Below are 12,373 nucleotides of genomic sequence, written 5' to 3'. Positions count from 1 at the left end.
GAATGTATCTCCATAGATAGTAAAGTCATCCATGAAGATCTCTATGCAGTCCTCCAACAGATCAGAGAAGATGCTCATCATGCATCTTTGGAAACTGTCCGGGGCATTGCAGAGGCCAAAAGGCATTCTTCGATAGGCGTAAGTGTCGAAAGGACATGTAAAGGTAGTCTTCTCTTGGTCTTCCGGATTCACCGCGATCTGGAAGTAGCCACTGTACCCGTCGAGGAAACTGAAATATTGTTTCCCAGCTAACTGTTCAAGCATCTGGTCAATGAAGGGTAGATGGAAGTGATCCTTCTTCGTGGCTGCGTTCAGCTTTCTGTAGTCAATGCACATTCTCCACCCAGTAACTGGCCTTGTCGGAATCAATTCGTTCTTCTCATTCTTTACTACTTGGATTCCCCCTTTCTTCGGCACCATGTGCACTGGGCTGACTCAGTTACTGTCCATAATGGAGTAGATAATTCCTATCAAGACCAACTTGACAATTTCCTTAAGCACCTCTTCCCTCATGTTGGGGTTGAGCTTACGTTGTTGGTCGCATGTGTGGTTTGGCTCCTTCTTCCAATCGGATATGATGCATGCATAAGTTTGGGCTAATGCCTACCAGGTCTGTCAGCTTCCAACCGATAGCCTTCTGATTTCTTCTCAACACTTCCAGCAATCTGTCTTCCTGCCCCTGGGTCAACTGACTGTTGATGATGACATGCTTTGTTTCTTCCTCCCCCAGGTAGGCGTACATTAGATGTGCTAGAAGGGGCTTCAACTCCTTCGCTGGTGTTGGCGTTCAGCAGGCAGAGGATTTTCCTCTGTTTCTCTTTTCATTGGCTTACCTTGATCAAGCCGTTTCTCTAGGCTAGATACTTGAGCTTTCCCACTTGACCCAGTCGGTCTCGGGCGCTCACAAAAATCCATCATCGCCTACGCGATGGCTTGGTCATCCATTTCTCCAACTTTCATGGTTTCATACCACTCTGCAACTTCTTTCTCGACTTCTTCATAAGCAGGGGGAGTCAGTGAACTGCCTTTTCAAGAATTCCTCCTCTAAGTACTCCTATACTAATGGTTCAGTCACGTCTACTGAGTACACGTTCTCGCTGTCTGCTGCCCTTTTCATAGCTTCATCAATATTGAACGTGAACTGCTCTCCATTGAAGTCCAAGTTGATCGTCCCATTACGGACGTCTATTATGGTGCTGGTCGTAGACAGGAACGGTCTTCCCAGTAGGACTCCACTTGACTCCTTTGCGACTGGCTCTGTCGTCTTGATTATGAAAAAATCAGCTAGGTACAGAAAGTTATTCACCTTCACGATCACATCTTCCAGAATTCCCTCGGGGTGAATACACGATCTGTCGGCCAACTGTATCATTATATCAGTATCGACGAGTCTGGCCTCTCCCAGCTTCTTATAGATGGAGTACGGTAGAACATTGATAGACGCCCCCAAATCGCACATGGCGTGCTTCACTTGAGTATCTCCGATTGAAATCGGGAGCGTGAACATTCCCGGATCAGTCTTATTTGACGGGAGGTCGCTCCGCTGGATCATTGCGGACACATTTTCATTTGCAATCATTCTGCCCTCCTCATTGACCTTCCCTGCCAGGTAGTCCTTGATTAATTTGCTAATCGGGGGCATCTTTAACGCCGTCAAAAGTGGCACCTTGACTTCCACATCTTTGAACATACTAGCCACATCAATTGTAGCATCTCTCTTCCTGGTGACCATTCCTCAGTATGGATATGGCTTTACCTTCTCAGCTTCCGCTTCTTGGCTTTCTTCTGAGGATTCACCTCCCACTTTCGCTTTACCTTTTTCTCTCCCTTTCACTAGATCCGCTCCACTAGATTCTTCTTCATCTTCACGGCTCTGTCCAGAGATAGACGTCGGAGACATCGCAGGTGGGCTAGGGCTCTGATAAACCTTCCCTGACCTTAAGGAGACATCGCAGGTGGGCTAGGGCCGTAGACAGGAACGGTCTTCCCAGTAGGACTCCACTTGACTCCTTTGCGACTAGCTCTTTCGTCTTGATTATGAAAAAAATCAGCTGGGTACAGAAAGTTATTCACCTTCACGATCACATCTTCCAGAATTCCCTCGGGGTGAATACACGATCTGTCGGCCAACTGTATCATTATATCAGTATCGACGAGCCTGGCCTCTCCCAGCTTCTTATAGATGTAGTACGGTAGAACATTGGTAGACGCCCCCAAATCACACATGGCGTGCTCCACTTGAATATCTCCGATTGAAATCGGGAGCGTGAACGGATCAGTCTTCTTTGAGGGGAGGTCGCTCCGCTGGATCATTGCGGACACATTTTCATCTGCAATCATTCTGCCCTCCTCATTGACCTTCCCTGCCAGGTAGTCCTTGATGAATTTGCTAATCGGGGGCATCTTTAACGCCGTCAAAAGCGACACCTTGACTTCCACATCTTTGAACATACTAGCCACATCAATTGTAGCATCTCTCTTCCTGGTGATCATTCCTCGGTATGGATATGGCTTTACCTTCTTAGCTTCCGCTTCTTGGCTTTCTTCTGAGGATTCACCTCCCACTTTCGCTTTACCTTTTTCTCTCCCTTTCGCTAGATCCGCTCCACTAGATTCGTCTTCATCTTCACGGCTCTGTCCAGACATAGACGTCGGAGACATCGCAGGTCGGCTAGGGCTCTGATAAACCTTCCCTGACCTTAAGGAGACATCGCAGGTGGGCTAGGACATCGCAGGTGGGCTAGGGCCGTAGACAGGAACGGTCTTCCCAGTAGGACTCCACTTGACTCCTTTGCGACTGGCTCTTTCGTCTTGATTATGAAAAAATCAGCTGGGTACAGAAAGTTATTCACCTTCACGATCACATCTTCCAGAATTCCCTCGGGGTGAATACACGATCTGTCGGCCAACTGTATCATTAAATCAGTATCGACGAGCCTGGTCTCTCCCAGCTTCTTATAGATGGAGTACGGTAGAACATTGGTAGACGCCCCCAAATCGCACATGGCGTGCTCCACTTGAATATCTCCGATTGAAATCGGGAGCGTGAACATTCCCGGATCAGTCTTCTTTGAGGGGAGGTCGCTCCGCTAGATCACTGCGGACACATTTTCATCTGCAATCATTCTGCCCTCCTCATTGACCTTCCCTGCCAGGTAGTCCTTGATGAATTTGCTAATCGGGGGCATCTTTAACGCCGTCAAAAGCGACACCTTGACTTCCACATCTTTGAACATACTAGCCACATCAATTGTAGCATCTCTCTTCCTGGTGACCATTCCTCGGTATGGATATGGCTTTACCTTCTCAGCTTCCGCTTCTTGGCTTTCTTCTGAGGATTCACCTCCCACTTTCGCTTTACCTTTTTCTCTCCCTTTCGCTAGATCCGCTCCACTAGATTCGTCTTCATCTTCACGGCTCTGTCCAGACATAGACGTCGGAGACATCGCAGGTGGGCTAGGGCTCTGATAAATCTTCCCTGACCTTAAGGAGACTTCGCTAATGTTCTCACGACTAGGTGGCTGCACAGTGGCAAGGATCTTTCCTTCGTTGCCTCTCAACTCTCCCAGCGACATCGCAACTTGAGACAGTTGCTTCGTAAGCATATCCAATGCCTCCCTTTGCTCCTTCAGAGCCTCCTGAATTTCCCACATCGCATCATTGGGAAGGTGCAGAACTATCATATCTCCTTGGCCTTCGTTGGAGTGCCGATTATATCTTTGATTTGAGGGCCCCTTACCGTGGTTGGGCTGTGGGTAGTCGGACTGCCCTGAGTGCTCTTGCTGGTACTGTGGCTAGTTGTGCTGTTGGTTCCCTGGGTGCTGTTGGTTGCCTCTTTGATGTGGCGGGACATAACTCACCATCTGGTTGTTCGGTTGTCTTCCCTGGTTGCTTGACTGGGGGCCTTGATGTCTGTACCCCCAGTTTCCTTCATTCTGTCTACTTGACCAGTTGGGCTATCCTCCACTGGACCAGTTCCCTTGAGGTCCACTTGACCAACTTGCCTGACCTCCCTGCATTCGGTTCCCTCTGTTGTTTGATCTTTCTTGGTTCCGAGCGGGCCAGTTGGGCTGCCCTTCAGAGGGTTGTATCTGTTGTGTTGATGGTTGAGGTGGATGGCTTTGATTCTGATCAACCCACCTAAAATTAGGGTGGTCTCTCCACGGGGCGTCCCTTTGCTTCCCCTGGATCCAGTTGCCACTCGCGTTCCAGTGGCCTAAGACGTTCGCCTGGGGTTGCGGCTCCCCCTCAGGGGGAAACTCGCAATAATAATAGTGGTGCTCCTCGGGCGGTGGCGGTGGCGGCACATATTGCTTCTCCTTCGGTGCAGGTGGTGGAGGTGCTCTGGACTTTTCTACTGCCTCCAGCAGCTTCTTCTCCATTTGCTCGAATCGAGACTCCAACTTCTTATCACTGCGTGCCTCTGCTGCGTGCATGACACCTTTTCTGTACTGGCCAGGGGATGTCTCATACGATCACTTGGCTTTGATTAGTCTCTTCGGGATACTCTTTGCTTGGCTGAATGGGGTTTTTGAGAAATTCCCTTGAGCTGCTTGGTTGAGATCGTTCTTGCTATCCACTGTGAGTCCGCCGTAGAAGGTTGAGTAGATCTCCCTCTCTCCCATCTTGTGGATGGGGCATGCTTGAAGCAGCCCTTGGAATCTATCCCAGTACTGGCCGAGGGGTTCATCATACTCTTGTCTGGCCTCTGTAATCTCCCGCTTAAGGGCACTCGTCTTCGACGCTGAAAAGAAGCGATCTAAAAAATATCATTCAAGACTCGGCCCAGGTCCTGATCGATCCTTCTGGAAACCTTGACAGCCAAACCCCCACATTGCCCTTCGCGTTCTGTTCTCCTTCTACTTCGCTAGTCAGTTGATCAGCGGCTGGTGCTGCTGCTAGCGCGGCTCTGTATCGAGTGGTAACAACACCGGCTTCCTGGACTCGCCAATGAGCGTTAGTGTCTCTGTATATATGAGGATGATTCCAGTGTCCACCGCGTTGGTACCTTCTCATGAACAGAACGAAAAACAATTAGAAAAGAACAAAACAAAAACTATTTACACCTATGCACTAAACACATCCATGAAATAACACCATGCTTCCCCGACAACGGCGCCATTTTGGTTGGGATCTGCGGCGCGATTCGGATTTGATCAAGTTATATAGAAGATAACCGATCGGATGGATCAGTTATCGAATGTCGTTGCCACTTGATCAAGGCGTTCTCGCTCTTGCTCGCCAACAATGTAATTTATAACTCCCAGACTAACACTAATTTAACAGTAAAATGGCAAGTACGGGGTCGATCCCACAGAGAAACCGGTGTATCGAGTGTGTGAGTAGTGACTGCTGCCACGCTTTAATTTGAGAGTTTTTAACTACTGGATTAGGCAGAATGTAAACTAACTACTTGATCAAGCTACTTATCATGCTGACATAATTTAATGGATCAAGTAAGCTACAGGCTGAATTAAGGACTTAACTACCTAGGCACGCTAGGCAAAACACAAACACTTTGCCATTCAACATAATAAATATTCAGACACTTGATCGAAGACTTGAAAGAGAAACTGAACTGGAACAGTAAACAAGATGACGAAAACAAAACAACTTCGACTTTTATACCCAAAACTCAGAATAGTGCTGTGAACATGCGGAATACAAAAAGATCGTTTCTTTAACTATGTAATTAAACTAAGCTATGAACTTCAGAAAATAAAAAAAAGCGAGTAAAGCTGAGTAGTTCTCGGTCGGAAACTTCGAGAAGACGCCGAAAAGCTATTGAGTATTCTGTCACTCTCCCTTCGGTCGCTCTCTCTGTGACTGAACCTTTCTCTAACTAAGCTATCTCGAAACTGGAAACTAATCTAAAAAGAAACTAAAAGGAAGATGCTAAAAAAGAAGATCCTTAATTATGGTGGCTCATCCTCTATTTATAAGCTCGCCGCGCTGACCTCCAGCTGGATAACGATCTCGGAAGAGGATATTCGCTCACACTGTGATCGAGCGTTTCATCTATTGATATGTGCCTTCTTTCTAGAATGACGTCGCTCCTCAATAACAGAATGGTGACTCAGCTCCGTCCTTGTGTCTTGCGTTTCAGCACGTGTCCCCTTCTAGAACGTCGTCCGAGATAATAGAATGATGATCACCATCCAGTTCATTAGCCTCACGTGTTCTTCTTCTAGAAACCAGTAGTCCCCGCCTAACTACTTGATCACCCCCTTGATCATTTCCCCTGATTTTTTGCCTTTTTCGCCTTTTGTACCAACTTGATCAACTTGGCCTTGTTGCCTTGGTCAAGCGGCATTCCTGCACAATTAACACTTGTTTTGCACGATAAACTGATCAAGTAGCATACATTTTACCCCTAAACCGATGCATGAAATAGGCCTCATGAGCTTCCTCGACCTTCACCTCTTCTTGTTCGAGCTCAACAAGTTCAGGTGTGGCGTTCCCGGCCTCATGAGCTTCCTCGACCTTCACCTCTTCTTGTTCGAGCTCAACAAGTTCAGGTGTGGCGTTCGCGGCCCCATGAGCTTCCTCGGCCTCCACCTCTTCTTGTTTCACTTGTTCGAGGTCAAGTTCGGGTTTGACGTCCAGGTCGATCGAGCTCGTCACCTCTTCGGTCTACACGAAGAAATTAAAATAAATTTGCTAATGAATGAAAGATAACTATAACAATATTTCATTCCTGTGTTATCAGGGATAGTAATAAAATGCAAACTCATATATTGTACAAACTTCAAACTATGATCTGGACCATTAAAAAATATCGACAGATGACAAAATAGTAGCAATAGAAAATGTCAATGTCAACACAACATCAATACAGCATTAATCGTTGACACTGTGTTGACATTTTCTGTTGCTACTATTTTGTCATCTGTTGATTTTTTTAATGGTCCAGATCATAATTTGGAATATGTACAATATTTAGAGTTTGCATTTGATTACCTTCCGTGTTAATAGTGGGAAACCGCCAAGTTTCACAGACCACTAATTATTTAATTAATTAATTTTAGTATGAAATATTATGAATCTCAGTCAATAATGGTATGAAATAAAAGATTTATTGGTGGCTAAATTTTTTAAATTTAAATGATATATATTTTTTATCTGCTGATTTCAAACAAAATAATAATCAAAACACATTCTTAAATCAAACTAAAGTCAAACTAGAGCCATTAAATTAAGTGGTCAACCGCTTAAATTAGAGTTCAGCGTAATTTATAGGATTTATTTGATACAATAAGAGTAAAATTTGAGAATCAATATGGTAGTTGGCAATACATAATTTTATTTTTAAAAAAATCCTGAAAACTTGAATGTTATAACCTTTTGTATTTAAATTATTTTTATATGAAAAGTATATCAGATTCAAGATAATTTAACGAGAATTTAAACTAAATTTCAATTATATACGCTTGGACAAAAAATAAATGGACGAAAATATAATTTCTATAGTTCTCTAAGTATATTGCTCTTCATTGCATTGCTATGATGTCTAAAATCAATGTATATAATGCCTTAACTTCAATGTGCATAATATCAAAAATATTGTACTCCATATTTTCAAATTTGCAAATAGTTATTGATAAAAATGTGTATACTTTTAAATTATATGTATATTATAATATAATCATCAATCAAATTATTTTACCCTTTCACGCCTTATTTACATTAATCTAATACCCGCCAAAAACCTTAGATCTCCGTCATCTATTTTTTTAATCTTAAAGTTCGTATTTGGCCCTAATTTGATTGCTAACTTTCTAACTTATCAACTATGCATAATAAAAAATATCAACACGATGAAATTAATATGTCAATATAGATCCAGTTAACATACTTATATCATTGTGTTATCATTTTTAATATGTAGCTTTACTAAGTTAGCAAATTTAACAAATTAAGTTAGTTAGCAATTTGATCACATCCGCCTCAAATATCTAGTAATACAAGACCCATCAAATGCAAATAAAAATATTGGAAAAAGAATATTAATTGGTCACGTGACACAATGCGTAGAGTTTAACCTTCCCAGCCAAGTTGACCGGAGTCTCTTGATTCTCCTGTGCCGGAAGAGGATCCAGTTCGTCGTCGAGATCCACGGTATCCAGCATTGACTTGGATGAACACTCTCCCATTTTCTCACTCTCTCTGTGTTTTTTGGAGAGAGAGAGAGAGAGAGGGCTCGTTTGCTTGGATCAGACACGGCAAATGGGAAAAATTGGGTATATATGATGTATTTATAGAAGAAAATGCTTGTTTCTAGCTTTCATTTTTGTTCACACATTTCTACTATTTTTAGGCTTCCTACTAATTTATATTTGACAGTTCATTCACTTTTACTTGCTAATTATAAAGACGTTACACTACTATGTATTCTCACATATAAAACATATTTCGCCACTTTATTAATTGAGATATCCCTAAAAAAAAAAAAACTCACTAAATTAATTAATGGAAGGGGGCAAGGCAAGAGAAAAAAAGACGAAATTTTAATAGAAAACGACAATATTACAATTGATATTGACACACATATATCACACGTACATTTTATACATGTTCCTATATACTGTTACCTAGTATTCACTTGATATGGTAATGATGACCTCAATTAATACATAAAATGAAACACTAAAATGCACAGTGAATCACTAAATTAGCAGATCTTATATTATATGGACCATATAATTTGATCCTATTTAATAGTAGTAGTGGCAGCAGTCATCTGCCCTATTGAACCTCCACATGCTTTCTCAACATCTACAATTTGCTGGCATTCCCCCTTTTCCATTTCTTCTTCCTTAGCCTTTCCCCACAATACAAAATAAAGCCCTCCAACTAGGAGAATTGCCCCAATTACACTGCCACAGTCAACATATTAAAAAATCATTTCAATCTCATATAATTAGATAATATAATTAATTACCTTCCCAAAGCAATCATCTCTCCGAAAACAAATGCTGATAGAATGATTGTGAAAACCATGATCCATGGAGTGGTCATGGATAGGTAAACTGGACCTTTCTTCTCAACAACCCATGTTTGAAGGTAGAATGTGAAACCTGTCACCACTATTCCCTGCCAAACAAACAGATCACACCAACGAAAAGAACGGCTAAAAACATTTTTTAATGCTATTAAGAACACTAATTTGTGTTTCTAACTATACCACCAACGCATTATAAATGTCTTTATTTAGAGGATACAAGTAGAAGTGTACTAAAAATAAAAAAATTAAGATAATATGTCCTCAACTTAGTGACACTTTCTTTTGCGTCCTAAGTTATGATTATTTTTTAAAATTTTCAGACGCTGACAATTGCGTCTTAATTTTTGTGTCCTTAAAAGATTATTTTTTTGTAGTGGACGTGTCATCAGTCAAATGTCAATATGCCAATCTCGTATTCGCTATAGGGAAAAAAGGGCTTACACAATAGGCTACCGACAAAAGTCTAATGTTCCATTCAATTTGCCAATCTTTAGGGTCTCTTGTAACACATATTGCCACTATAAATGACTGTATAGTGCTTAACAAGCATTGTAGGGTTGTTAACAACAACTTTGATGGATAACTCTTTAGCACTCTCCCCTGTTACAATAAACAAAATAGGATTAGCTAGACATCAAAATGCATGATTTATTTCATTAATATACGCGATGGACCGGACCTGTAACACGAGCCAGAATGCCCAACATAAGTTGGCAAGTAGCATGAGAAATACACCCTTGAGCCAAGTATTTGGAGGAGGCAAATGTGGTTGGATTTGTTGGAGATGATTATGAATCAAGTGATGGTGAAGCAATAGTTTAAAGAAAGGGCCTCTATAGAAGGCAATGGTCACCACTCCTCCTATGCAAAGTGTTACTCCACAAATTTTCAGCACTCCAGCCCTACTTCGTATCTTCACCTTCTCCATCCTGAAATGAATTGGTATTATTGAATATGCATATTATAATTAATCACTTAATTTAATTTTAATTCCTAGAGAGAAACATGCATGGATTATAATACTTATATTTTGTGGGGTTAGTGAATATATCTATTAGTCTTTATTCCCAACTTTTGTGACTAAAAAACACACTTGAGAAAGTGAGGAATATGACGATCAGGAAAGAAAGAACTCGAATATTGATATAAATGCATATAATATTACAATATTTACATTTGTGTATTGATGAGGTGAAACATAGAATCAAGAATATTAATTTAGCTATCTGACGAGAATATATTTCAAGAATAATTTTTTCATTTTTTATTTCTTTCCTATTAGGGTTCTTTCCTATGTAAAAGCCTATGCATAGAATTAAGGGGGATCATGCACCTTGTTCTTGATTCTTTCACTTAATGAATTTAATACTACATTGGATAGTTGAGTTTCATCTCAATTTTATACTACTAAGTCAAATAAAATAAATAACTAAGAATCAAAACAACTTCTTCTTCAAGTCAAAAGAATTATCTCCGTTAATTAATGAATCACATTATCTGCAATCCAAACCCCTTCCTCGTTTCCTTCCTCCCCTTTTTATTGATGAATAAATAAAAAATATAAAGGCAACGTCACGGTACACTCGAACAATTTCCTTCCACCTTCAATTTTATGAACTATGATAGAACAAATTGTATAATATGTATAGGACATATGCATGAGTAGTGTTGAAAAAATAACCAAACAGCCAAACACAGAGGCCATATATAGATCGTTTTAGTTCATACGAGTTCACACCCTTTGTATGAACTAATACAATCTTAAAATCACCTAATTGATATCTCAAAATCATCTATGTGTGTTAAATCCCATCCTTCCATTTTAAATTTAACAGTTGAAATTTGGTCTCTTGTTATACATTAGAATTAGTCATTTTTTTTATCACTATCCCCATTATTTTAGTAATGATGGATAAAATGTGCTATATCTTCCCAAGAGAGTTGAAGTATTTTTTCAAGTACAAGATTTAAAATATTGATATGAACAGAGAATAAAATAGAAAATATTAAAGTTATTTTGTAAAAGAAAAAATAACTTATGTAATTCTTGAGATGATATGAAAAGAAATACAGTAGTTTGAAAGAAAAAGAGTATAACGTACCCTAGCACGAGTGCAAGGAAGAAAGTAATAACCGGTAGAGTATTGGAAGTGGCAGCCCCTAGAGATGCTGACGTGTACTTCAAACCCACACCCACTATATCCAAACTCATAGTAATCCTGCAAATCATAGTATAGAGTTAGTTAGAGAGTTAGTTAGTGAGTTAGTTAGAGATACTAACCCAATTAAACTGAGCATGAAAATCTTGACGAAGAGAGAGAGGGGCAACGGTGGAGCAGCTTTCCTGCAAAAAAAAATCAATTTAATTATAGAAAGAAAAAGAAACCCTAATTATGTAATGTATGTATCGATGTATACCGTTGGAGAGAGATGGCAATGGGGAGAAGGAAGAGAGTGGCAGCAGCCTGTCTGTAGAAAACAAACACAAAAGTGTTCATTCCAACATCAAATGCAAGCTTGGTTAGGAGGAAGTACCCTGCATACACTAGCTGTATCGCAAGCACTGCCAAAAGGCCCTTCTTTTCCTCCATTCTCTCTCTTACCAAACTATGTTGTCAATGTGCACAATTCTGCTAGAATGATGTAGTATGTGGTCATTTATATAGGGCTTCTCTCTCTCTCTACAACTATAACTATGGAGAGTTCGATGTATTTAATTTCTTTTGCTGTTAATTCAAGGGATGTGGTCGACTGATACGAGACTCGTTCATGCTGCATCAAATGGCCAAAAGATTGATTCCTATCTTTAGGTATAGAGTAACTTTAAATTCTTAAATCAGTTATCTCTTCTTTCTATGTTGGCTTACAAATCAACACATATAAATTACTATTCCCTCCGTCTGCTATTAGGAATACCAGTCACTTTTGTGCTCTCACTTTATAAAAATGATAATAAATAGTTAGAGTGGAGAAATGGTAAAGTAAGAGCGAAAATAATATTAAGAAGACTCTTCTCAACAGTATTCTCTCTATTAAGACTGGCGTGAGTTTTAAGAAATATACTCCATCCTTCCCACAAGAATATGCACTCTCTAATCTTGGAAAGTCTTTTCTCTCTAATAAGGTGGGACCCATTTTCCACTAACAATACTTTAATTACCTTTTCTCTCTACATCTCTCTTACTTTACCAATTTTACATTAAAACTCGTACCGTCCCCAAAATGCATATTCTTTGGGGATGGAGGGAGTAATTGAAAGTGAGTTGAAAAAGTTAGTGGAATGTGGGTCATAATATATTAGTTTTACAATAAAATATGAGTAGAAATGACTTAGTGGAATATGAGTTCCACTAGCAAAAAAGGTAACAA

At 40.5% G+C, this 12,373-nt stretch overlaps 2 protein-coding genes across 3 annotated transcripts; both read right to left on the bottom strand.

The window, feature by feature from the left end:
• Positions 1 to 1,054: 1,054 nt before the first annotated feature.
• LOC121776708 lies at positions 1,055 to 1,732 on the bottom strand. Its single transcript, XM_042173888.1, has one exon. The coding sequence runs from the start codon at positions 1,730 to 1,732 to the stop codon at positions 1,055 to 1,057; it is 678 nt and encodes a 225-aa protein (XP_042029822.1).
• Positions 1,733 to 8,505: 6,773 nt separating this feature from the next.
• LOC121776080 (WAT1-related protein At5g64700-like) lies at positions 8,506 to 11,641 on the bottom strand. Of its 2 annotated transcripts, XM_042173209.1 has the most exons (8): positions 11,540 to 11,616; positions 11,423 to 11,473; positions 11,286 to 11,348; positions 11,107 to 11,223; positions 9,684 to 9,933; positions 9,446 to 9,604; positions 8,942 to 9,093; positions 8,506 to 8,876 (listed from the first exon to the last, which is right to left on the bottom strand). In XM_042173209.1, the coding sequence occupies exons 1-8, from the start codon at positions 11,593 to 11,595 to the stop codon at positions 8,711 to 8,713; spliced, it is 1,014 nt and encodes a 337-aa protein (XP_042029143.1). In that variant the 5' UTR covers positions 11,596 to 11,616; the 3' UTR covers positions 8,506 to 8,710. The 2 variants fall into 2 exon arrangements, with proteins under 2 accessions (XP_042029143.1, XP_042029142.1); XM_042173208.1 differs by having other exon boundaries at positions 11,423 to 11,641.
• Between the last annotated feature and the right edge of the window lie 732 nt (positions 11,642 to 12,373).

The sequence above is a fragment of the Salvia splendens genome, chromosome 18, assembly GCF_004379255.2.
Source record: "Salvia splendens isolate huo1 chromosome 18, SspV2, whole genome shotgun sequence".
Classification (NCBI taxonomy): Eukaryota; Viridiplantae; Streptophyta; class Magnoliopsida; order Lamiales; family Lamiaceae; genus Salvia; species Salvia splendens.
The sequence above is the reverse complement of the archived record's forward strand: the minus strand, read 5'-3'. Positions and strand labels throughout refer to the sequence as shown.